Here is a 26037-nt window from a genome sequence, read left to right as displayed (position 1 = left end):
ATTTGGTTTCTTGGTTGTTATGTCCCCCCTCCCCTCCAGGAATCTGAGTCTGATCATAGATTCATTCATCTTAGGGGCACAGGGTCTGTTCACCAGTAGGGGCTGCATAGTTATTAGCTACTGAGGAAGTAGCCCGTCTATATGAGTTTCTAGTGGTTCAGTAGCATGAACATGGCAATGAGGAACACAACTCAACCTGTATTTAAATGCTCAGGGAGACCTGCCCACAATTTTTTATTTTTTATTTTTTGGACTACCCCATATATAAGCCATTCTGTGTGGAGCCGGGCGGGGAGAGCCTGTCCCAGCACTCAAGAAAAGGTCAAAGTACTGAGCCAGGGGCTTGGATCTCATGTCCCTAACTCATTCTTCAGCCTTGAGTAAATTCCAAGATCCCAGGACCTCACTTTTTGTGTTCGGGAAACCAGTTAATTTTGCCTGATGTAGTAGCCAGCCCCAAACAAGATTAAGATCCTGCAACTCTCAAGAGTTAAAACAGTGAAGAACCGCCCCCCCCCACACACCCCAGAAGGCCCATACTCATTTTCAGGAAAGCCCCAGAAAGGGTCACTTGGAGATTCAGGGGCCTGGGACTGCCCGGTGTGGGGGTGGGGTCTCGGGCTGCTTCTTCCCTCCCCAGAATCTGGGGTCATCTCCGGACCGGATCCCCAAGGAAAAGGTTTCCAAGCCCGGAGAGAAGTCCTCTCGCTCGAGCTCCCCAGTCTGGAGGCAGAGGAGAGACTGCCCCCGACTCCATCTCTGCTTGCGTTCGCCCCTACCCAGGTGCTCGCCGCTACCCCAGGTGCCCACAGGGGCTCCTGGCCTCGGCCCGGGCCCCTGTCTTCCGCAGAGATGGCCTCTCGGAATTGTGCGGAGGCAGGGGACCTGAGGCGGTGGGGCGTCTGCAGGGGTTTGTACCCCGGACAGGGGTGAGCTGAGGCCCCGGGAGCTGGGTGGGAGGGGGCGTGCCCTCCCCGACCCGCTCTGGGACCCGAGGGCTCACCCAAGCCGGCGTCGCCCCGCCCACCGCCCCCTGAGACATCACAATCTGGGGGCCGGGACCCCGCGCCTCATCACCGCCCGTTTGCAACCCAACAATCCACCCAACAAACACCCCGGGGGGGGGGAAAGAAACCGGCCCGAGCCCAGCCTCCCTCCTCCTCCCCCACCCCGTCCCGCCCCGCCCCGCCCCTCGCCCCCCGGGGCCCCCGCCCCCGGATGGGGGAGTGAGCGCCAGCCGGGCGCCCCGCACCCGCCGCCCCGCGCCCGCCCGCTGCCCGCCCGCGGCGGGGGCGGCCCGACCGCGCGCCCGCCCCGCCCGCCGCCGCCAGCCGCCGCCGCCGCTCCGGCTCTGCGGCGCCCTCGCCCGCCAGGCTCTCCGCCCGCCGCCCGCGCCCTGCCCCGGCGCCCCGGCCCGCCGCCCGCGCTTCATGGCTGCGCACGAGTGGGACTGGTTCCAACGCGAGGAGCTCATAGGGCAGATCAGCGACATCCGCGTCCAGAACCTGCAAGGTAAGGCGCCCCAGCACCCCCCCCACCACCACCACCAACCACGGGGAGGGACGCCCGGTCGGGTGGCCCCGGGAGCCCCGGCGCCGCTCCCGCCCGGGACAGCGCCGCCCGGCGCCACCTCCTGGCCCCGCCTGACCCCGCTCGGGTCGCCCGCTGGCGGGGAGGGGGCAGAGACGGCCGCCCCCCGCCCCCCCAGGCCCCCACGGGGCCGCCCAGCCAGATTCGCGGTCGCCCAGGGGGTGGGGCGGCACACGTGCGTGTGTGTGTCGGGGGTCCGGCTTTCTTTGGCGGGGGTCGTCACGACTCCCCTGCAGCCGCTGCTGCGAGTTTGGCCAAGTTTGAACGTGTGGGCTCTTGGGGGCTGTGGCCCAGGTCAGGGAGGGAGGAGAAAGTGCGACTGCGTTTGTGTGTGTGCGCGCGCGTGAGCTTGCACACCTCCCAAGTGCCTCTGAGGCTACGGGAATGGACCGGGGGGCGGCGCCTGAGGGGGTGGGCTGGGGACCAGGGCCGGGGGCGCGGATCCGGGGGCTGGGCGGGCTCAGCTCGGGGCCAGCCACTTGCCGCAGGGAGCGGCCCAGCCGCGGGCTCCAGTGGGGAGGGGGCGAGAGGCCCCGCCCGCCGGACGCGGGACGCTGGGACCCGCGGCTACCTCGACGAGGTGAAAGAGAAACTCGGGAGGCCGGCGCGTCCGACCGGGGCTGGGGGTGGCTCCCGCCACACACGAAGTGTATTAATCTTTAGTTTATTCATGGTGGAAACTCGGAAAGCACAATATTTAAAGGGAAAAAGTTACCCACAACCACCGTCTAACCCACGCACCCCCCCGCCTACCCAAAGAAAGCTGCTGTTCGCGGAGGTGTATTTCTAGCCCCTTTTCATCCGTGGGCTTTGCAGAACGAGGCAGAGTTCCACTTCCGGCCTCGCAGGCACAGAGACCTGGCTGGGCAGGGAAGTTTCTTTCTAAGTTTTCTGGGCAGACTTGGGTTTCCAGAGATTCCAAGGTTGGGGGCGCTGCAGAGAGAGCTGGGAGCCCCGGACAGAGAGAGGATGGGGCGGTGGGTGCCCCCCTACCGGGTACCTGCCTTTACTGCCCGAGGTGGCCTGGGGGGTGGGGAGGGTGGGGATGGCCAGGCAGTCAAATTTAAACATTGCACCTGAGAGAATGTTTCCTGGGAGTCGTGTGGACCTGCTCCACCCCTAGGCTACGCAAGGACAGGGCTAGGAAAGGTGAGCTCCGGTGGGGTGAGGGAAGCCCAGTGCGGTGTCGGCTGGAAACGGAGTTTGCTCTGGGCTCCCCCCACCCTTCTGGCTGTGATTTGTGTAAGAGGAGGAGGATCAGGCTGGAGATGTTGCAAATGGTCCCTTCTGATAACAAGCCTGGTGTCTGGATCCTGTTGCCCCAGAACTGACATCCTATTTGGGGGTGGGAATTAGCATTTCTTGCTGAGATGGCATGTGGTTTGGGCGGTCGTGCTGTGTGTGTGTGTGTGTGTGCATGCGTGCGTGTGCGTGTGGGCACGTGTGTGTGTGTGTGTTAGGCAATCAGTGGGTGTTTAATAAACGCATGCTAACCAGTTTTTAATGCAGCAGCTCCCTGCATTCCTCAAAGCCCAGCTCCCAGCGTAAAGGGGATTGACTTTCATGGCGGAATGCTCAGCAGTGGGAGCAGTTACACCTGGAACTCTGAGAGAGGGCTTCACTCCATGGGGCGATTTGAGATGGATCCTGAAGGTTGGGTAGGAGGTCCCTGAATGGGTTCTCCCCTCAGCTCCCAGTGAGCAAACTGTCCTTCCCCTTTAGGCAATGTCAGGTACAATGTCAGCATCCGTGGGCTTTGCTGTTTAAAAAGATAAGCTTTTAGATTTGTGTCTATATTATGCGTACATCTTCTGTATGGTTATGTATGTGTAGAAAATGTGCCTTGCTCTTCGGTGCTGGGCCAACAAAGTTCTATCCATGGATATCCCAGGTAGTCACCGTCCATATCAAGATGTAGATGATTTCCAGTGCCCTGGATGGATGCCTCGTCTCCCTTCCAGGGCAGTGACTCCCTCCCCTGCACCCCCCCCCCCCCCCGCCCACGCAGCTACTATTCTGGGCTTTATCACTATAACTTTGCCTGTAGAACTTCCTATAAAATGGAAGACTACGATACACCCTCTTTTGCACGGACTTGCTTTGCTCTGTACTTGATCCATGTTCTTGCATGTGTTTTTTAAGAGCTTTTGTAGACTGCTTTGTTAAAGTATAATTTCCATACCATAAAATTCACTTGCCTTAAGTTTACAATGCAGTCATGTTTAGCAACTCGACAGAATGGGGGAAACCTGCCAACAGTCCAGGTTTGGAACACTTTCACCCCTCGATAAAGCTCCCCGGTTGTGGGCACATATGCATGTCTCAGCCCTGGGCCCAGGCGACACGTGGCTCCTGTTCCTTCTGTCTGACGGGTGCATCCCTCTTCGTGGGGCTGCTCATCGGTGGGGGGACAATGCGTTGTTTGCAGGTTGGCATTATTGTGAAGCGGTTTGTCCTGCGGGGGAGGTGTTTGCATGGTAGAAGTGCCTGTCGTGGCTTTGCTGATGTCAGGGGCAGGAATCCACCTTCTGTCCCTTTCTCCTTGGGCTTCCCCGTCTTTGGACTGGATGCTTCGTGGAGATCTTCTCTCCCCATCTCCGTGGTCCTCAGAAAGCCCCAGCCAAAGGGCCAAATCCAGAAGGCTCTGCTTGGCCGTGCTTTGAGCATTTGCCCAGACCAGCTGGCCAGTGTCACTGGGCCTGGACATATGTGGATGGCCAGCTCTGCTGGCCACAGGCAGAGTGGGGGACCTTGTCATCTGAACTCCGTGTGGGTGGTAGGCAAGGGAAGCAGGGAGAGTCCAGGCAGAAGGGCTGTGTTTTGAATAAAGCTGTGTGCTTGCTTAGAGCACAGGTAGCCTGCAGTTGTCGTGGTGATGGGAGGCCGGGTACTGTGGGATTTCATGAATCTGTAATCTTAGGGACCAAGGATGCCCAGCCTCCGTCTGCAGGTGGTGGCTGCTGTTCTGGGCAGGCATCCTGTTCTTTTCACAAGGCTTTGACTCTTGTGGTCCTGGGACCAGGGGCTTGCCCCACAATCTCAGGCTGGAGGACACTGCGTTTCAGGGAAGAATGGCTCAGTAGTATACCTGTATGTTTACATCTTTCTCCGTATCTTTATTTCAAATTTGACTTGGAGGTCTGTTGACCTCCTCTCATTTGCCCCTTGAAGCCTTTGTCCATGGCCCTGAACTGTGGGGTTCTGGAGTTCGAGCAGCTATGACTGCGATGTCACCCGATCACCCCCCCGCAGACCACCGGAATGAAGACTTCCGGGCCTGTCTTTGGAGAGCCGGGTGAGCCCGGCAGAAAGCATGGTCTCTCCCGAGAGGCCTATCCCTGAGCTTGCTGTCGCTGCCGCAGGAGCCGATGAAGTCCTCGTGGATACGTTTGCTCTGATGGCTCCTAAAAGGGCGCTCTGGTGGAGAGCACGGGTGTCCCTCTGAGCCCAGGCTGCCTCTGCCACCCTCACGGGGACTCCTTCAGGGAAACGGAGGTAGCCTAGGCAGTTGACCTTTTCAGAGAGGAGAGGGCAGAGCTGTGCCCCACCCCCCTGCCCGGTGGTCCCACTTCCCTGGAGCTTTGTGGGGTAGCCCTGAGGTCTGAGGTGGTCGGTGGACTGTCTGTGCCTTAGTTCTTGGCCTGGCTGTGCGTGGCCAGCGCTTCGGTGCTTTTCCTGCAACGAGGCTGCTTTGGCTGTTCCCTGCCCACCCCCGCCCCTCCCCTGTCCCTCCACTCCTCCCCCCATCCCCCTTTGACTTGGCCTCAGGGTACCGCTGAGTTGCTCCACCAGGTCTGTCGGTCCAAGGTTGGGTGGGTTGTTGGGAGTTTGGAAGACACTCCTGTTCAGGTCGGAAGCCTCCACCATCCTCAGAATTCCCCGGACTTTCCTGTTCTGTTGGGCAAATGTGTGCCAAGCGTATAGCAGTGTGCGGACAACAAGGAATATCACTGGTCCTTGTTCCTGCCATTAGAGCAGCACAAAGCCAGGCTGGGACTCCAGTGTCCTGCTTCTGGCCATCTGGTGCCTTGTTCCTTCTGATGCTGTGAACCTTGACCTCACTGCTTTAGAGCGGTTTGGTCAAGTCCTGGTCCCCAGAGCAGGGGTGGGGGTGAGGGTGGCTGGAGTTCGGTGAGCCCAGGCCTGCTCTGGCGGTGGACCCGGGGGGAGCGTCCACCGCTGCCAGCTGGTCCCTGCTGGCTGGTCGTCCCCGAGCTGTGTCCCCACCCCTGCCTCCGTGTCTCCCTCAGTCAGATGGGCTGGGAAGCCGTACTGCCCAGGGTTGACAAACAGGACTGAGGTTTGGGGCCCTTGGAACTGAGGTGGTGCCGGGCATGGTGCTAGCTGCCTCCTTAAGGTTTCCCACAGGCTTTTGAGGGGGGGGTGCTTGTTTCGGATGGGACTTGCCCACAGTCATGGGCTTCTAAGTGGAGCTGGGTTGTGAACCCAGGACCCACTGAGCCCATGTATCCTGTCACACTAGCTCCGTGAGTCAAGTATGATGGGTGCCCAAGGGAGGAGCTGGTGGCCTCAGGGCTGGGAGCTGGGCAGGCCTTGCAGAGGAGGGGCGTTGGGGTCCAGCCTTGGGGGCTAAGCAGAAACGTGATGGTGTGAAATCCCCGTTTCACAGTTCATAGCGTCAGAAGAAGGACAGTCGGGAGAGCCTGAAGGCAGGCTCTGGGCAGGACAGTGCCTGTGTGGTTAAAAAGATCAGGCCTTGCCATGTTCTCTGCCCCCTTCTCTGATTGCGTTGGCTTGGGTCCAGGAGCCGGCCTTCCCGTGCTAGCCTGGACTCTGTGGTCATGTCTTTATGGCTCAGGGCCTTGAGTCACTTCTTCCCATGCATCTACCACTTAGCCACCCCACACGTGCCCCTCCCAAGCTCCTCGGTGGGTCTCCATGACCAACCTGCGGGCTGAGGCAGCCCCTGAGTCCACCCCAGGATGATAGCATCATGGTCCACTGACGTCACGATGTGAAAAATGCTGGGCCGCACTGGCTTATGGGATCAAGGCCAAGCCCCTTAGTCTGGCGTGCGAGGTCCTCTGTGGTCATGTTTGAGATGCCAACCAGCCTCCCCTCCCACAGCTCCCTACCGGCTCCCAGCCCCCTACACCCTCCCCTCCTGGCTCTTATCCCCCTACCTGGAGACCTCCTGTGCAAACAGCAGACAGATCAGGGATGCCACCGTGGTCAAAGTTACCGTGCAGCAAGGAGGAATCGTTCCTGCTCCTACCGCACCCAGCTCCTGGAGGGCACAGCAAATGTGCTGGAAGTTTCTGTGTGAAAACAAAGAAAATCAAATGCAGAGGTTTCCAGGCCTCTAAGAACTGCTACCTATAAAGTCCCAGCCCAGGTCTGTGTGCTTGGTTCTAAAGGATTAAGTGCTCATGGAGAACATTTTTTCCAGGCTCCCTGCTGGAGTCAGGCCACAGGCTTTGAGTTAACGCTGGATTTTGCCTCCTTCAAAGACCATGTTCCAGTCCCGGCTCTAACCCTCACTTGGGGTGTGGATTCTTCTCCAGGAGCCTTTCTGGTTGGAGCATTTTGTGCAGCTGGGGAAGCCATAGCCAGGACCTGGAGGTTGACACCCTGAGCCCGAGTCCTGGCTTTGTCACTAACTTGCTATGGGATCCTGGGAAATCTCTTCCCCTGGCCGTGTCTCAGTTTCCTCACTGCAAAACAAGATGGCTGAACTCCCGGACTCAAATGGGCCCCCTGGAAGGTGGTGTGAGGAGTGGCATGGCCTGGACGGAGCATGTCCCTGTAAAGGCACCTGAGTTCCAGTCCTTGGCACGCTTCGGCGGCCAGCATGCAACAGCGGGCTCCCTCCTGGATTCTTTTCAGTGTTAAGTGCTAGACACTCACCCCACTGAGGGTCCCCTGTAGAAAAGGTTGCAGTTGATAAGCTCGTTATAGAAGTAGAACACAGTATACGGTGTGCGTTTTTGGTCTGTTCTCGGCTGATCCGTTACAGCTTCTATGAAGAGCCCAGGGCAGGTCTGGGACGCCTGCTCCGAACCAGCTGGGCACAGTTGGAGGTTCCCCGGGTGGGTGGAGTGACCCGTCCACAGTCAGGGCGAATGAGGGGATCCTGCCGTCACCCCTGTCACATTTATGCTGAGGACCGAGAGCGTCCAGGGACCAGGTGGGATGGAAGTCCGTACTGAGGGGGCCCCCCAGTCAGTTGGCGGCAGAGCTAGGAAGAGGTGTGATCACAGGGTTACTTACTAGCGGTCCCGGCTCCTGCTTGGCCTTGACTCCAGCGGAGCAGCCCAGAGCCGCCGGCCGCCGAGCCTCACGGGAGAGGCAGAACTTCTGACTCCACGGAGCGCTCCGGGGAGGCGGCCCTTAGCCGAAGAGGCCCAGATTGCATTAAGTGCCCTCCCTGACCTGTGGAACACTCTGGCATTTAATTTTTGCCTGGAACAGCTGAGGCCCAGGGCACAGTCCTCCCGCCTGACCAGCCAGAGGTCTCGCCCGCTCTGCTCCAGAGGGGAAGTGAGAAAAATAAAGTAATTGTCTTTTTAGTGATTGAACCATTAAAAATGAACTCCCTGTTCCCATAGAAACCTTCTCTGATTTCTCCCACCCCCTCCCTGTGTGTCTTTTTTTTTTCTTTTTACCCAGTGGTAGATTGCGTCAGTCTCAGAAGGAATTAGAGGCGGCATCAAAAATCACAAGTGTGGGTTTAAAGACTCCTTGTGGGTTTTTCCCCTCACAGGCCTGTCTCCTGGCCTTTCATCAGTTGTTTTCTATCAGAGCGGGGCCAGGGGTGGGGGCGGGTGGCAAACTCTGGTTTGCAGGCTGAATCTCGCCCACTGCCCGTTTTTGTGAATAAAGTTTTATTGGAACACAGCTGTGCTCATTTGTTTGCCTAATGTCCACGGCTGCCTTTGCCCTCCAAGGGCAGTTGAGGCGTCGTGACAAGAAAGTACCCCCCAAACCGGAAATATTTACTGTTTGGTTATTTACTCTATGGGATGTGGGAATCCAGAGGGCTTTCTGTGGGCTGGCAGGGGCCTCGAACCCAGACCTGGCACTTGACCAGTGGTTGATGCCCTGATGACCACAGCGGACGATGGTTGTTCCATGTGTAACAGGCCCAGCCTTGTTTCTAGAAGGTTGATGATGCCCGCCGAGGAGGGTTCCGGCCTTACAAAACCACATGCCCTCTGTGAGCCTGGCCATTCAGCCAAGCCGCAGTCCCGGGATTGCTGGAATCCTGAAATCCTGGGAGCTGGCATGTCCCCAGGACACAGAGGAGGTGGATATCATGAGGCGAAGATGAAGCACGCTAGGACTGAGGGTGCTCAGTGGGTGCTGCAGGAGTATGGGGGGGAGGGGAGGTCCAATCCAACCTGACGGGTGGGGGTCCTGGGAGGATGGGGAAAAGTCTGTAATTGCAGATCTGTATCTTGTGTGCAACCAGGGAGTAGGGGAGTGTATGGTGGTGGGTGAGGTGGGGGCTCTTGGGGAGAACCGTGGCCATGGTTGGGGTATGGGGCATATAGGGAAATGGGCCCCAGAAGTAGCCTGTGCCCCTGACAATTCCCTTTTCATCTGGCCCTTCTGGAGCCCTGTGATCCACTGTATGGGCGATTAGAGCCCAAGTCCCCCAGACGAGGACAGGGATAAGCCTGGGAGGATCTGGGGAATCTGCAGAAAGCCCTAGAGTCACTTGTCTGGTCTTGCAGAACTGGAGGTCTCACTGGAAGGACCTTTAGGGCTCCGATGATGTCATGCCCCACTCCTGCCTCCCTCTCCTGGGGGGCTCTCCACGCAGGCAGGAACCTTGGCGATATTTATATCCCTCTCCTCTTTTAAACTATTTTCAATCCTCTATGGTATGACATACTTAAAAAGCAGGGTTCTGAGGCCTTCTAGCTGGGAACTGGGACGGGGGGTGGGGAGGGGGCATGGCGATGACCTGCCAGTTTGCTGGTGCGGTAGCTTAGCCCGCCCTGGGCATCCCCCACTCGTCCTCCCTCCCGTCCCGCGTCGGTCCCGGGCCCGAAGTGGCTCTCCCCTCTCACTTTTCCGTGCTTGCCTGCTTTGGCCAACATCCTCTCCTTGGTCACCGGGACCACTGTTTTCCTACTTCCGGCACCTCTGATCCCGTTTCATCCCTGCAGTCCTGGAGATCTTTTTGTGTCTTGGTAGAAGATGCTCTTGGCCTGCAGGAAGAAGCGGTGCTATGTGCTCTGGGTCTCCCTCACTTCTCCTGCCCTTCCTGGAACGAGCCAGCCCCAGCTGCACCCACCCTTGACCCTGTATATGACTCCTGCAGAGAAGGACCATGACCCGGCTTAGAGCAGCTTCCCTGAACCCTGCCTGCACCCACCTGGGTGGAAATCACGGCCGCCACCTCTCGGTCCCCCCCCGCCTCTGGGCCCCCGGGGGCCCCCCACGACTAGGTCCCCGAGAGGGGTTATGTATTTTCCTCTGTGAGCACTTCCTGGGGACCAGGTCTTCAGAACTGTCCACCGCGTTGTGTTATGTTATTTCACCTGTCAGAGGGACTTCACAGATGTGGTTACTTGAAAGATGTTGAGATGGGATAATCCTGGATTACCCAGCTGGGTCCCATTAATCTCAAGCATCCTTAGGGAAGGAGGAGGCTCAGAGAGAGAGAGGAGAGGTGACAGGGGAAGCCGATTAGGGTCATAGTGGTGCCGATGCTAGAAGGGGCCGTGAGCGGGAGAGTGCAGGCAGCTTCTGGAAGCTGGAGAAGAGAAGGAGATGGCTTCTCCCCCAAGCATCTCCAGAAGGAGCACAGTCCTGCTGATAACTTCAATTTTATCCCATCAAGCCCATCTCCAAAGGTAATAAATTTATGTTGTTTGAAGCCACTAAGTATCTGGTAACTTGTCATAGCAACAATCGGAAACTGGCACACAAATGAATTACAACTGGCTGTCAAGCCTGGTGGACACCCAGGTGGTGGCATGGAGCCAGAGCCGGGAGCACAGAGACTGGGGCTCTGGCCACAGGGCTGCCACCACTTGGCTGAGGCTACCTGGCAGAGGGCAGGAGAGCAGGGTTTGAGGGGACAGGAGAGGGCGCTGGCCTGGGCTTGCAGGAATTCCAGCCAGGAATCCACAGGCATGGTGTGATCTGAGATACACATAGGGCTGTGAATGACCCTGGGGACAATGACATGAAGATCGATCTCTGCTCTGGCGCCTGGATGGTATGGATGGCTGGGGCATGAAGAGGGTGACATCACAGCGGCCTCTAGGTACCCACCCGTGCTGGGATCCAACACGTTCTGGCAACTGTGACCTCCCTTCTAAGCCTCCTGTTCTTTAGGGTTGAGCTACATGAATCCTGGAAATGCTGTTACCCAAGAGCGGGTCCAGTCCCGGTGCCTTGAAATAGTCGTCTACTTCACATGAAACGTTGAAGTCTATTTAGAAAACAAGAGAACATCCGTAGGGTATTGGCTTGTAGGCAGTTGTGATTTGTTGGTACCGTTCAAAGTCCAAGGCTAGACATACAAGTTATGAGGAACTTAAGTTCCCAGAGAATGAAAGTAAAGTCCTCATCAAGCCTCACGGTTGGAGCATGATTGAAGGCCGCCATATTGTGTTCTACCATTTTACCCATTTTCCCTTTCCTTCTTAGTTGAAGGGCACCCCCCTGCCCCCCACCAACTTAAAGTTGCTCTTCTCTGTGGTATTAAGTATGAAACCAGTAGTAATCACTGATAATGACACTTTCTTTTTTTCTGTTTCTACTTATTTTTATAAAACAAGGATGAAATGCAATCAGATGTTCCAGTAATTTCTGAAATGTGGTACCATGAAGAAGGCGGTATAGCTAAAGGGCTCCCCTGTGCTGTGGCTCGGCCCCTTCCTTGTCAGACTGTCTTCGTGGAGACCTGACTTGAGTAACAGAGGATAATTTGGTGTGTTGTTGTTGTAAAGTGTGTCATATTGAGTACAGGTTGTGTAAAAATCAACTAAATCAAGGATTGTCTTCATTGGTTATAGGGCATTGATGTTGCGATTATGGGGAATATGGTGGGGGGCTGGCCACTTGCTAGACACTGTATATGTCTTCCAAACAGCCCCCATAATGGGCATTATTATCTGTCCCCAAAACACTAAGGCTGAGCAACAATGCCAAGCTACTGAGCTAACAAGTCATAGAACCAGGAATCAGAAGTTTAAGTCTGGGAGGTTGGAGTAAGTTGGGGATGGGATATGAAGAGGGAGCACTGCTGGGACTTTGGTTTGGGGTAGGGGAGAGACTTGGTGAATGCTGGCTCCAGGCCCAGTTGGCTATGGAGGGCACAGTTGACTTGGAACCCTGGAAGAGAGCTGGACCAGGCTGAAGGATGTTGGGCAAGAAGGTAGCCAGCCTTGGGTACTGAGCCTTATCTGAGGGGACTCAGCGACTCAGCTGTTCGTGGTCATGTACCTACCAGGTTCTTCACACTGACAAAATCAAGTCTAAATTCCTGACTGATGACCCCCAACTAGTGATTCCCAAGGGCAGAGTTAAGAAGATTAGAGACAAGGATCCCATCTTAAGAGCTTGACAATATGAAATCTCTGTAACCTTGAATTATGGCAGAACCAGAGGCAGCCATGGGAAACCATCCTGTCCTCCCCATTGTGGGTTGTGATAAGGGTGGTGTCAGATTATAAAGCACGGTCACCTTCACTCTATCATTTAATTCTACTGTAACCTGTGAGATTAGTGTTCTGTTCCCTCTACAGATGCAGACACTGGGGCCCAGAGGAGGTCACTATGGCATCTGAGACTTCCCATGGCCCTCCAGTCCCACCAGCAGTTGCTGGGAGCTAGTTGTACAAGGGATTCACTTTCCTTTCATGTACACAAGGGACTGTGTGGAACTCTCCCTTGGAGAGTTGGTCTGGCTTTTGAGCTTGACTCTGATCTAAAACAAAACAAAAAGTGATACCTTTCCAATCAAAGCTTGAGAGCCTTGGGCCCCAGTGGCAGGGTGTTGGCAAGCCTGGACGATGGCCTGTCAAGTTCCCAGAATTGCTGTGGGCAAGTGCCATGAAATGGTATGTGCTGGAGGAGGGTGGTGGATGTGGAGGACAAGGTGCCATGATGCCATAGGACTGATGATGGGCGAGCAGAGGAGGTGGCCAGGAATCATTCAAGAGTTGCCCTTGATAGACTGTGTTTGCCCTGGATGGGCACTGCTGCATGGGGATTTGTTATTAGTGACAGCTTGTTGATGGCCTGGCTTGCCCGGATGAACCAGAAGGCTCACTGGGTTGGGCACTGGAGCCCATGCTGACCACCCCTGTGTCCCAGGGCCTAGCTTCCTGTTCTAGGTTCTGCGTGCATTTCAGAGTTTATCTGTTGGATATGTGAATGTGGACGCAAAAGTGTAGATTCCAGGATCTGGCAGAGCTGGGATTTTAATGTTAGTCTCCTTTCTGTGGACTAGCTGTACATATCTGAACCTTACATCTTTTTGGTGAAAATCCCACCTTCTCTTCTCTTGGTTGTTAAAACATTCAGTGGTATCACATACCTTCAGCATGTTTCCCTATACCTCGCCTTTTCTAAATCATATGTAACTCTAGTTTTCCAAGGTTTGAATGAAAAACAGTGTCTTGTTATTTGGTTCAGGGCTCTGATTTACAACTTGGAAGGTAAGGCTATTGCTCTCCTCTTTACCTCTTCTAACCGCAGATCTTTCCTGTCCTTCCAACTGCCTGATATGTTTTCATCATACTTTCGGAAGATTAGTAGTTGAGGTTAACATCATTAGGCCGGCACTATTCAGAGCTGAGTCATCTAGTTACTTATGATCACTGTTCCTTTCCTGTTCTACTTTTTGGTTTCCTTGGAGTTAGAATTGTCCATTGTTATTGGCATATGTGCTTATTAATTCATCCCTAAACTCTATTGGTGTTCTGGATATCCCCGCAACTTGTTTGGTTGCATCATATAAACTCTCTCAGTTTCCTCTTCTTGAGCACATCGGGGTCCTTTGATCTACTCCAATCTGGACTCCTTACCCTCCATACCTGGGGCCTGGCTGTCACCTGGGCCCTCCATCACTATCACCTGGGCCCACCCCCCACCTCTTTCCTGGGTTTGACCTCTCATTTCCTGTCTTCCTCTTCTGGTTTAGTCTCTTAAATACAAGGGCACATCCTTCCTGAGAAAGTGTGCCTGAGGGGCCAACTTTCTGAGAACTTGCCCATGGAAAAATGAATTTATTCTTTTCTGACTCTTGATTGCTAGTTTAGCTGGGTATCAAATTCAAGGTTGGAAATCACTTTCCTTTGGAAGTGGAGGCTTGCTCCATTGTTTGTTTGTTTTTTTAAGATTTTTAAAATTTATCAATTTGTCAGAGAGAGCGAGAGAGAGCGAGTGAGCACACAAGTGGGCAGAGTGGCAGGCAGAGATGGAGAGAGAAGCAGGATCCCTGCCGAGCAAGGAGCCCGATGCGAAACTCAATCCCAGGACCCTGGGCAGCAGCTTAACCGACTGAGGCATCCTGCTCCATTGTCTTCTAGCTCCCAGCATGGCAGTTGAGAAGTGTGAAGCCATTCTTGATCCTTTATGTGACTGGCTTTGTTCTCTCTGGAACCTTATGGGATCCTCTTTCTGTCCCCAGTGCCCTGAGACTTCAGGGTGGCCTGCCTGGGTGCTGGTCTCTCCATGCTGATCACTTAGTGAGACATTTCCCTCTGGAACTGTGGCCGCCTGTTCTGGGAAATTTTCTTGTTTTTTGTTGTTGTTGTTACTCGTGATTTCTGCTCATGGTTTTCTCTAATCTTCTAGAACTCCTTTTATTTGGATATTGGTCCTTCTGGACTAATCCTTTAATTTTCGATTTTCCATCCCCACTGCTTTTTGCTCTACTTTCTGGGAGATTTCATCAGTTTTATATTCTGCATTTTAATCTTCCACATTTTTAATTTACAAGAGCAATTTGTTATTCTTTGAAGAAGCCTTTATTTCAGGGTTGCAGTACCTTCTCCTACACACTGGGAATATTAACTGTGGACAGTGAGAGCCCAGGGGGTGCTTTGAAGGGCAGCATCTGAGAGCACAGAGCCGGGGCGCCTGGGTGGCTCAGTGGGTTAAGCTGCTGCCTTCGGCTCAGGTCATGATCTCAGAGTCCTGGGATTGAGCCCCGCATCGGGCTCTCTGCTCAGCAGGGAGCCTGCTTCCTCCTCTCTCTCTGCCTGCCTCTCTGCCTGCTTGTGATCTCTCTGTCAAATAAATAAATAAAATCTTTTGAGAGCACAGAGCCAAATGATCTGGTTCGAATCCCGGCTCTGCCACTCACTTGCTCTGTGAGCTTGAGCAAGTTTCTCAATGTCGTTATTCCTCCAACACCTCCTTTTCAAAATGAAAGTAATAATAATGTGGTCTGCCTCAGGACGCCAAAGGGCGCAGAGCTGTTGGGGGTGCTGTGTGTCTGTTACATCCGCCGTCCTTGTTTATGTGGGTTGGTTGCGTCTGGAGCTTTCACGTTAGAGCCTTCTTTGTTTCGCTGGCTCATAGTCCTTGATTGTTTTCTCATATTAAGAGTTGGGGACTGAAAAGTGTTCTGTGAGCTTGGAGCACGGGCTGGTGTGGGGGGGGCACTTCTTGGCGGGAAGTCTCTCTGATGGGCACCCTGCTGGGTTGTGTCACAGGGAACCCCGTGTTCCCTGAATCCTCCTGGCTGACCAGATTGAGAGAGGCTTACAGTCTTCTGTCTGGAGGGTACAGGCCACGGTGCTGGGGGTGAGGGTCGGGGGTCTGGGAGCTGGAGGAAGAAAGGGAGCTAGGGGCGAGGAGCTCCTCGGCATCCAGTGTGTAGAAATCACTTACTGTGCCACGTTTCAGCCCAATTCACACTCAGGCCTTCTGTTTTATCCTCTTTAGAGAATAGACTTGTGGTCTATTCTCTAAAGAATAGACCATCACCTGCGAGTAGACATGCGGGAGGGGATATAGGAACTCATCTTACTGTGTTTTCCCACCCCAACCCCATGTCCACAGATACCTGTCACCAGTAATTCCTGAGAACCTTTGAGACTTCTGGGTCATAAATTGGGCTGTCTTTGCCCTTCCTCACCGCCACATTAAGGTGTGGATTTCTTGCAATGCTAATCAGTTACCACAGATCTGTCTTCTCTCCACCCTTTGGGATCTTGCTACTGTCCTCCCTCCTCCTGTTCTCTCCATCCTTGTGGATTTATATTCTAAATACATAGCGCATATCCCAGAAAGACCCCTTTGCCCTAGGTTTTAGTAGGATTTCAAGATGGACTGAAATCAGAAGCTTGTGCTGAGTAGAAGCCCAACTCCTGTTCGGCAGGAAGTCACTCCCTCACCTCTCCCAGTGTCTCCCAGCAGCTGGGGAGGAAGCCGGCGACAGCAGCGTCCACCCCAGCCCTGAAGGTTTGAGGTGTGAGGACACTTGCTTGCCTGTGTTCCCTGCCATTTTGACTGTTTATCAGAAGCTGCTGCCCGGTCCTGGTTACCAGGGGAGATCAGGGACATTGCAGATGCGTTGGTCACCCCTGCTGGCTGTTTTTCCAGGCACGCTCTGGTTACCTGGAGTTTTGAGGCATGGGGATCAGGGGTCCAGGCAAGGGTGCAGTTCTAGGAGCAGAGGGACCTTCTCTGACAAACTTGCCCCTGACGTCCTCCCAGGTCTCAAATCCCCAGCCAGCAGCCTAAAGGCTCCTCTCGGCTGGGCTGCAGCCTGTGCTGCCCACGGGGTACACTGGCTCCCAGGAGAGAAAAACCAACAGGGAAGGAACGGGTTGTTTGGTTGCTACATTGTTTGATGTTGGAGCCCTGCCTGCTTTTATAAAACATCCCAAGCCCAAAGCCACAGGCTACCTGGGGGAGAATTGGCTGGTGCCAAGCTTTGATAGTTAAGCTATTCTTCATGGCAAGATGAAAGATTATCCTGCCTGAACCTCCATCAGACACTGGCAGGCTGACTGTACTTGATCTTCTCGATTTTTGAGTGGGTTGGATTACCCAGGAGGAGGAGCCCGTGGAAGAACCTTGGAGATACCCAGGAAAGGCAGAATCAATACATGACCCCGCAGGCTCCCTGAAATGATGCTTTTTTATCCTGCAGCCCCGATCGAGTCAACAGAGTTGATGAATAAGAACAAAACCAGAGAAAGGAGAGCCTGCCTGATCTCCAGTGGGAAGAGGTGTTTGAGGCCAGGTGTGAACTTGAATTTTAGCCCCTTCGCTTTGTGGCTGTGGAACGTTAGTCCAGTTATAGGTCCCTATGGAATTTTGATCTTCTCTATCTGTAATGTGGCTTTAATAATAGTAATGCCCTCCCAAGGTTGTTTGGAAGACTCCGTGAAGTCATGAATGCCCAGTGCCCAGCGCTCTTCAGGACCTTTGAAATAAATGTTTCTTTCTTTAAAAGAGGATTTTTGTTTTGTTTTGTTTTTTGGTATGGTGATAGAGATTTTGATAGGGGTCCAACTGAACCATAGGAATGGATCGATTGCTTAGTCCATATTTCAAGGTCAGATTCGGTGTCTATCCTCGGGATGATGTTGTGAAGACCACAGGGCAGTAGCTGACACTAAGTGAGTAGTGTAGTTGGAGGCCTGGCATCCTTTGGGGATAGGAGAGATGATGGGGGGTGAGCCATCCAGCAAGATGGAAGTAGCAGCTCCTTGTGTTGACAGAGGATCTAGGATGGTAGGAGGAGACAAGCCGGGATGACCCTCGCGGTGAGTGAGGAAGTTGGTGTGAGCCAAGGTGCAGAGGCCGGAATGAGCTGGAGTGTTCAGAAGGTGAGTGGTCCAGCCTGGGTCAGAAAGGGGCCCAGAGTGGGGCAGTGTCTGTGGGTGCTCGTTAATAATCAAGTGACCTTTTGGACTCATTTCTTCCTCCGCCAGCGTTTGACCCTGGAGACATGGCCTAGGTTGGCTTGTGGCCCTCTTTCCTTGGTGAGTGAGTAGTAGGGGGGGCCACTGTTGGTTTTCGGAGCAGGATGGTCTTCCTGGGATGAGATGTCCCCAATGTTGCAGGTGGTTTAGCATCCTTGAGTGAGCCCACGAAATGCTAATCAGGTGACAATCAAAATCTCCCTCCACGTTTCTCCCCGGGAGTGGTAACCACCCATTTCATACTAATGGGGTACCGTGGATGCAGATGAAGGGGGAGCCCGTGCTTCTCCAGAGCTGTCTCCACTTGTGTATGCAGAAGTGTCATCACTACATGTGCCCCTCACTCAAAAGACTCTTTGATCTGAAGCTCCAGCTCCAAGGCTCTTGGAGAATCAGTCGTTGATGTAATAGGCATTCTGTGAATCGTGTCCATTATAACCAAGTGCGCTCCAGCTGTTGGAAGAATCCGGCCGAGTGAGGTGATAACGCGTGACCTTTCATATTATTCCGTGGAAAACCGCTTGCTGCATCAGGAGAAGCTGTAATTTTTACTTCTGTGTTCTAAAATGTTGCCCGTTTTCTCTCCGTATCAGAACAGGCAGAGCCCCTCTGGCTCCTGAGTTAACTTCATGCGAGGACAACGTGCAGTGGGTAGTACGAGCGTCTGCTCAACAACCCTACCAGGCTCCGGGGAGAGACAGGCCTGTCTGTGTCCCATGGCAGGGACTCCATCCCGTGGTCCCATCGGGACATTAATGATGACCATGATGGGGAGCTATTGTGAGTGTCTCCCAAGAGAGCCCTGCATAGGCGCCGTGAAGGACTTGTGGACGAGGTGACATTTTCAGTTGAAGTGAGAAGAAGTGGAATTAGCCAGACGGAAGGGGGAGAGGAACATTCCATGCCGAGGGGTCAACTCAGCCAGGGGCTGCGGTGGGCAGGAGCATGGCTCAAAGACACAGCGCTACCGACTGGGGCCCCCAGAGATTGCCGTGGGGGCTGTGTTGGATCCCAGGCACTGTTGTGCAGACCCCTGGAGCCCTGCCCTGGGTGAAGATGGGCATATCTTTGGAGTTGGAGGTAGAGCCTCTGGATTTTTTCCGTGCAACGAAGCTGGTGGGGCTTTGGGCCCTTATCAGGGGGATCACAAGGTCTGTGAGTCACTTCCTTTCAAATAGGCTCAGCTCTGAAGACCTGCTCCCCACCACTGAGAGTGCACTGCGTGGCTTTGGGTCACAGAGCTGGGGTGGCTTTTGTCTTACTCCTATGTGTGCCCTGAGGGTCTGGTGTCCTGGGGGCGTGTCCTCTCCTGTCCCCATGTCATCTCATTTCTTCTTCCTGCTCTTGTCCCACCTGTCCCAGGCTAGGCAGATCTGCTCTGTTCAAGCACCATTTCTCTGTTTGGGGAGGATGACAGTGTAGATGGTGATGGTGACACAGTCACCGTGTATGTCACCATTATGTCCTTGTATTGACTACCTATTGTGTGTTAGGAACTCTGGTGGGTATTTTGTATTTAACTCTCCAGAAGCTGTATGAGTAGGGAAGGGGCTTATTTTGTTATATAGGATATTAAGGCTCAGAGAGGTCCAGTTCAAAGTTCACGGTCACACAGCTGGTTAGAGTTGCAGGCTCAGAATTTGGCTTTAGATTTTCTTGCTCCCAAAGCTGTGCTTTTTCCACCTAAGCCACACCAGGTCCCCCACTGAAGTTGAGCTTACAATGTGGTTTACAAGCCTGTGGCTCTGGCCTCTTTGAGTCCCCCGTGTAGACCTCTGAGTCTGCAGTGAACACTGAGCGCCTCTGTGGTCACCACCACTGATCTGAGGCTCCTGGGGACTTCGGTCTTATCCACGTTGAGACAGGCTAGGAGTGGGAAGGATGCACCACATTTGAAGACCCGCTAGGAGAAAAGGATGTAAAACATCTCAATAGTGGTCTTTAAAAATTGCTTCCATGTTGAAATGAAAATACTCTGGTTGTAGTTGGTTAAATAAAGTACGTTGTTAAGGTGAATTTCACCCGCGTCGCCTGACCTTCTGCAATATGGCAACTAGAAATTTGCAACATAACCCGCGTGGCTCGCATTGTATTTCGATTCAGCAGAACTTCGGCGAGACTGTGGTTTCTGAGGACCTTTCAGTGGTTCCTTCTGCAGACTCAGTGTCTGCCTTTCTCCTCTTCCTGTCCAATGTCCTTGATCCCCAAGCCCCCTTGTGAATTACTTGCCCCATGTGTGTCCCCGAGACTGTCCCGGAGGACTCCTCTCCTGTCTGACCTCTGACCCCATCATAGGATGTGCTGCTCCAGTGTCCCTTGCCACCCTGGACAAGTCATTCTGGCTGTTCTGAGTCTCATATGGCTTGTCTATAGAATGGAAGTGACTCGCCCTCCTCGTGGGGCCGTTCCGATATGAGGATATCCGTCAGGCCCCAGCACCTGGTAGGGGCCTTCTATAGCCAACCCGTGTCACCCCCATGACAGACAGGAGGTGAGGGAATGCCGCAGAGGCCGGTGAGACGCCCCCGCAGCAGGGCACACCAGGTGGTGCCGGCCCGTCCTGTGGCTTGGAGGCCTAGCTGGCGTTGCACACCCGGCACGGGGAAATCAGAGTCCGCCCTCTGAACAGATGGGTCAAGTGCCCACCTGTAATCCTGTCTCTGGTGCCCTTAGATCCCTCACTGGTCCGTCTGTCCCCTCACCTGGGCTCAGATCGAGAGACCCTGGGGTCAAGGATTTAAAACGGTAATTCACGGTGCTGGTGGGGCCATCCTGGCTGGTGGCAGCAACAAGGGGACAGGGGTAGAACAGAGTGCAGGGCAGCAGCGAGGGAAGGCTCACCCACCCTTAGACTGTGTTCTGTCTGGACACAGAGCCCTCGTAGGCCACAATAGCCGCGGATTCCAGGGCGAGCCTCCTGACCTCCCTGGTCCGTTTCCTTGTCTGTACTTGGAGGAAGCCAGGGCCCGCCTTATGATAAGGCCCAGAAAGCCCTTGGCACTGCTGGGCGCTGTGGTGTGCAGGGGTGTCCCGCGGGGTCCTCATCTGTAGCAGTTGCTGGTTTTGTTTTCACTTGGTTATACAAGTGCTACAAGCACATTTTGCTCCCCCCCACCCCCGCCCTGCACACTTCTGTGTTGCCCCTCCGGTATGTTTCTTGCGATCCTAGTTCCACACTTGTATCTCTTACCCCTTTGAGGCCTGCTTTGGGCTTTTCCATGTTGCGTCTCACCCAGTGCCGCCTTCCGTGCTGCTGGGGAGCCTCTCTGACACCCCGAGCTGGGTGAAGCCGCCCCCCCGCCATGCCCATCTGCTCTTGGCACCGTGTCTCAGCTCTTGTCACTTCGTTGTCATGCTGTCGTGACTTGTGACCGGAGCCCTTTGCCGGGAGGGTTCAGTCTGAGCCGGCCCAGCAGTGCCCACAGAGTGGACGTGCCGCGCCCCACTGAGCAGCCCGACTAGAATTTCCTTAACCAGCTCCCTCCTGAGACAGGCGCCCCCGCTTTCCAAGTAGAGCACCGCCGTGAGCATCTCGCTCGGGACAGCCATCTTGACCTTGGGGTGGTACTTTCTCAGGCTAGATGGGTTCCCTGAAAAATGACCAGGGCAAACATTCTCTGAGTCCCGATCAACATTCGTGGTGAGTTTTAAACTTGGGGCTGCTCCTTCTTTTTGGGAGTGGCGTTCCGGGTTCCCTTCAAACTCCCTTCACTGGACACTTAGGCAGGAAAAACCAGTTGTGAAGCTGATTCTAATGGGAGCAAGTGCGAGCCAGGAATTAAGATGGAATGGAACAGTCTGACCGAATCTTGGGCTCCCCTCAGCCCCTCCCTAGTGGGCACAGGCCGAGGGAAGGTGATTTCAGGTGGTCCCTGGAAGCCGGGCATGAAAGCCACTTCCCCAGGGTGGCCCATGTGGACAGAGCCTCATAGGCCAGCTCTCCCGGGAAGGGGGCTGTCCAGAGGGGAGGTGGCCAGCGAGGGCCAGGCGGTGCCTTGGGGTGAGGACGATCACAGTGCAGAGCCTGGGGCCTGGGCTGAACCTGTCCTACTCCTCGAAGCAATTCCCTGGGGAGCTCCTGGAAGGAGGTGTCGGCTTCATGCCCCGGAGAGCAGTGGTTCCCAAACTAGAGGTCCCTTGTCCTCAGCACAGGGTGATTTTGCCCCCGGGAGACCTCTGACAAGGTCTGGAGACATTTCTGGTTGTCACAGCTGCAAGGATGCTCCTGGCCTCTGGTTGGGGGAGCCCAGGGATGCTGTCGACATCCTACAGTGCACAGGACGGCCGCCAGCAGAGAGTGACCCAGCCCAGAATGTGCATCCCGCCGAGTCTGAGGAACCCTGCCAAGGGCCCATTGGGATTGCCTGGAGGTCTGGCTGAACCCCAGCTGTCCGGCCCCACCCCACTAGGTCTGATTGGGGGCCAAGAATTTGCATGTCTAGCCAGTCCCAGCGACAAGGGGACAGGGGTAGAACAGAGGGCAGGGCAGCAGCGAGGGAAGGCTCACCCACCCTTAGACTGTGTTCTGTCTGGACACAGAGCCCTCATAGGCCACAATAGCCGCGGATTCCAGGGCGAGCCTCCTGACCTCCCTGGTCCGTTTCCTTGTCTGTACTTGGAGGAAGCCAGGGCCCGCCTTATGATAAGGCCCAGGAAGCCCTTGGCACTGCTGGGCACTGTGGTGTGTAGGGGTGTCCCCCGGGGTCCTCATTTGTAGCAGTTGCTGGTTTTGTTTTCACGTGGTTATACAAGTGCTACAAGCACATTTTGCCCCCCCCCCCCCCCCCCCCCCCCCCGCACACTTCTGTATTGCTGGTGCTACTGGTCCCTCGAGACAGATCGACAATCCCCGGGCACATTCACCCGCTCTGCTCCTGGCTAAGGCTATTTTCAGTGCTTGTGAGAGCTCACCAGGGGCCTTGTGAACAGGTTACCCGCATGTCACGACTATCCTGAGAGAGGGCTACTTTTGTCTACCCCCCCATTTTCCAGAGGAAGAAACTGAGGCTCGTAAAATGTGATTCACGCTAAGTACCTGCATGCATCATTTCCCGGTGGAGTGGTGAGCTCTCCCTCTGAAGGGCCCAGGCCAGCCCAGAGGCGGCCTCCCGGCCCAGCAGCTGCTGGGAGATGAGGTCGGCGTGCTCCTCCCCCTTTTCCCCTCCCAGTCCAAGTTCTGTTCCTTAGCTTCACGGGGTGCGGGGGGGGGGGTTAGGACCCCCGGGCTTTAGTCCCCTGTCCTAGAGAAGAGTGGCGAGGGGAGGCTGCCCAGGACCAGCTTTGGGGACCCGTCTCCTGCCCAGAAGTGGATGGGCAGGGCCTCAGAACTCAGGGTGGGAGCGCTAAGCCCCCTTGTGTCCCTTCCTGCCCCTGGGACTTGGTGTGGGAGCTGAGGCCTGACGGGCCCGCGGAGGACAGGGGGAGACCCAGGTCTATGGGATGGCCACACTGGGTGTTGGACCCCAACACTCGCGAAGCCGAGCCTTGAATCTTGGCTCTTCCCATGACTTTGCACAAGACACTTTTTCACGAGAAATGGGAGAGATTCTCCTACCCCACTCAGAACTGTGGTGTGGATTAGCTGATGCCCACCATGTGTGTCACGCAGACCTCACACACAGCAGCCCTTCCAGAATCAGCAGCTGTCCATCCTAGGCTGCTGAGGAGCCACCAGACCCTGACTGGCCTCCCAGTCTCCCATCTCCTCCGCTGAGAAGCAGGTTTAAACCATTGGCCTGTCTTCCTCACAGTGGCAAAAGGGTTCGATGAAGCCTGGGTGAGGAATACCCCTCCCTCCACTCCCCATCTGTCTACTTTTGCTGCTCACCACTTCCAGGCAGCCTTCCTTGATTCTCCACCTCCTGTTTCCAGCATCCCAGCACTTAGCCCTCTGCCCCCTAATGAGCATTGACAGCTCTCCTCTGGAAGGTGTGAGCCCCCTCTGGGGCAAGGGCTCTGTTGTGGTCCCGTGTCCCCTGTGCCTGGTGTGGAGTGTGGGTGCTCAGAAAACACCAGAACAAATGCACAGAATGGCTGTGTGCTTGGGGAGCACTCTCGCTCCTGCTGTCAGAGCACCTCCCTTCTGATGGGAGAACCTCAGTGGGGCCTGAGCACCAAGAAACCGAATATTCTCTGGGGGTTCTGGTTTTCCCTGGCTGCTCACTCCTGATTTGGGCAAACCTTTTCGGGTTGGGAGAGGGCCTGGGGGGTGGCCCAAGGGGAGGACCCCAGGCAGACCACATCTCCCAGCTCCACGCACTGGCTCATTAGACCCTAAGTTCTGCCAAGGCCGGATTTGGTCTGGTTCATTCATGGACGTGTCCCAAGTGTCTGGAACAGCATCTGGCACATAGAGGGCACTCAATAAACATTTGCATGAGTGAATGAATGAATTCTAGAAGGTGCTAGAAGGTTTTTTTATGAGGCATTAAAATACCTAGAACCTGGTGGTAACATAGGAGTTTTTAAAATAAGTTTTCCAAAGATACGTTGGAGTCAGGAAAGCCCAGATGGACTCACCAACTGGCCACTCTGGATGTGTGACCCAAGCGGGTTGTTGTGTGTCTCTGGGCTCTTGTTCCTCTTCTGCAAAGTGAGGATGATGACACCCAAGTCACAGGGGGTTAGGTTGGATGTGCTCGTTTACGTGCGTCCTGTTCCCTTTTATGTTAGCCTGTGCCAGGCCCACTGCCCCTCCCCGCAGGTATGAACTCACCTTTTGTTTTTTAAAGATTTATTTATTTATTTTAGAGAGAGAGAAAGAGCCCACAAGTTCACAAGTGGGGGGAGGGGCAGAGGGGGAGGGGCGGAGGAGGAAGGGGAGGGAGCATCTCAAGCAGACTCCCCGCTGAGCCCAGAGCCCGATGCAGGGCTGGATCTCAGCACCCCAAGATCACGACCTGAGCTGAAATCAGGAGTCAGACGCTCTTCCGACAGAGCCCCCCAGGAGCCCCTAAAATATACCTTTTTGAGTGAAACAGTGCCTGCTCACCTGTTAGGGATCCTCCTGGTTGATCCCTGGCTCAGCGCTCAGGCCCCAGATCTCCTTCGCCTGAGCGGAAAGCTTCTTTCTCATACAGATTGTGTGTTTTCGGGGAGGGGCTGACAAGTGGGGGAGTCACATTGCTTTCGCCGAGGTTACCATCCTTTTGCACCACTGACCCTCCCCTGTTGGGGGCCCCTGGGCCAGCAGCTGTGTGGCTCTATGAGCAATCTCTGTTTCCGTGACCCAGCCTGACTCCAGGGGTGGCAGACCAGACGGCGGGAGAAGGTCCTGATGGCAAGATAACCTTTGCCAGTGGGGGGCTGCCTGGTACAGGCTTAACGGAGTCCACAGCTCTCCCTCAGGCAGATCTTTCTGTCCATAATGATAAGAGAGAGAAGCAGGCTTTGTGCTTTGTGGTTAGCTGGGGTACAACACCTGTTTGGGGGCGGCTAGCGGGAGAGGACAGAGAGCTGCAGGTGGGTCCCCATTGGGAGCTGGGCATGGCGGTGGTGGTGGTCCAGGGGCTGGGGCTGGGATGATCCCTGGTGTCTACAAGCTAGGACTTTACGGTAGTTCTCAGCAAGGGCTGGCGAGGTGGGGGCCCCCGGAGCGCCCTCACTGTCCACAGGAATGAAGGATGGCACCTGGGAAATCAGAAGTCAGACGCTGGGAAAACTGCAGTGGTTTTTCAAAAGCGACACATAGAGTTGCATTCGCCTCAGTCATTCCCCTCCCAGCTATTTCCCAAGAGAAATGAAAACAGGTTCACACACACAACACACTCACACACACACACACACTCTCTCTCTCTCTCTCTCTCTCTATATATATATATATATATATGAATTTTTGTGTGTGTGCTATTCCCAGTAGCCAAAAAGTGGAAATAAATCACATGTACCCGGGCTGGTGAGTCGCTAACCAGACTGTGGTGCCTCCCGCAGAGGAGTCCTGCTCCGCCACAAGAAAGGACATACGACCCAGGTGGATCGCACAAACCTAAGTGGGGGAAGCCAGATTCTAAAGGCTCTAATGGCATTCCATTTATAGAACATTCTGGAAAAGCCAAAATTATAGAACAAAAACATGGATCTGTGGTTGTCAGGGGCCGAGGAATTGGGAAGAGAATTGACTGCAGTGGGGCACTAAGGTATTTATTTGGGGGGGGATACACTATTCTGTACCTCGAATGTGGTGGTTACTCAACTTTATTCATCAAAACTCATAGAACTGTATATAAGACAGGGTGAATTTTACTGTCTATAAGTCATGCCTCAATAAATGTGACTTTAAAAGTGGGGGGAGGGAGACAGAGAGAGGGACAGACCACTAACAAGCAGAGTGTCTTTATCACGGTTGTTCTCATGACGCTGGCGTGTCCATTGAAATGGGCCATCGCACACAAGTGGCCTTCCTTGGTCCTGTGATCGTTGATGTAAGTCAGCACTTTCTAACTGATCTTTGAAATCTCTTCCTCGTAAAAGCCACGGGAACCCCCACTGAGCCCTGGACATGGATTTACCTTGTAAATGAGACTTTACAGACTTCTTTCAAGTCTAGTAAAGTGAGACCTGCAGGGAGAACCACAGGGAG

General features: G+C 54.7%; 1 protein-coding gene across 7 annotated transcripts in view; it reads left to right on the top strand.

Moving 5' to 3' along the window:
- Positions 1-1315: 1315 nt before the first annotated feature.
- The window catches only part of CLMN (calmin), a 107710-nt gene continuing 82988 nt past the window's right edge, over positions 1316-26037 (top strand). For 3 of the 7 annotated variants that reach the window (XR_007128642.1, XM_047736997.1, XM_047737001.1), the window contains exon 1: positions 1316-1512. Coding sequence is in view for 5 of the 7 variants with exons in the window: in XM_047736997.1 (XP_047592953.1) it covers positions 1431-1512 (82 nt within the window). In the remaining 2 variants the exon portion in view is untranslated. The remainder of the gene's footprint in view (positions 1513-26037) is intronic. The other 4 variants (XR_007128643.1, XM_047736999.1, XM_047737000.1 and 1 more) reach the window with 2 other exon arrangements.

The sequence above is a fragment of the Lutra lutra genome, chromosome 7 (genome assembly GCF_902655055.1).
Source record: "Lutra lutra chromosome 7, mLutLut1.2, whole genome shotgun sequence".
Taxonomy (NCBI): domain Eukaryota; kingdom Metazoa; phylum Chordata; class Mammalia; order Carnivora; family Mustelidae; genus Lutra; species Lutra lutra.
This window is presented reverse-complemented; position numbering and strand designations above follow the sequence as displayed.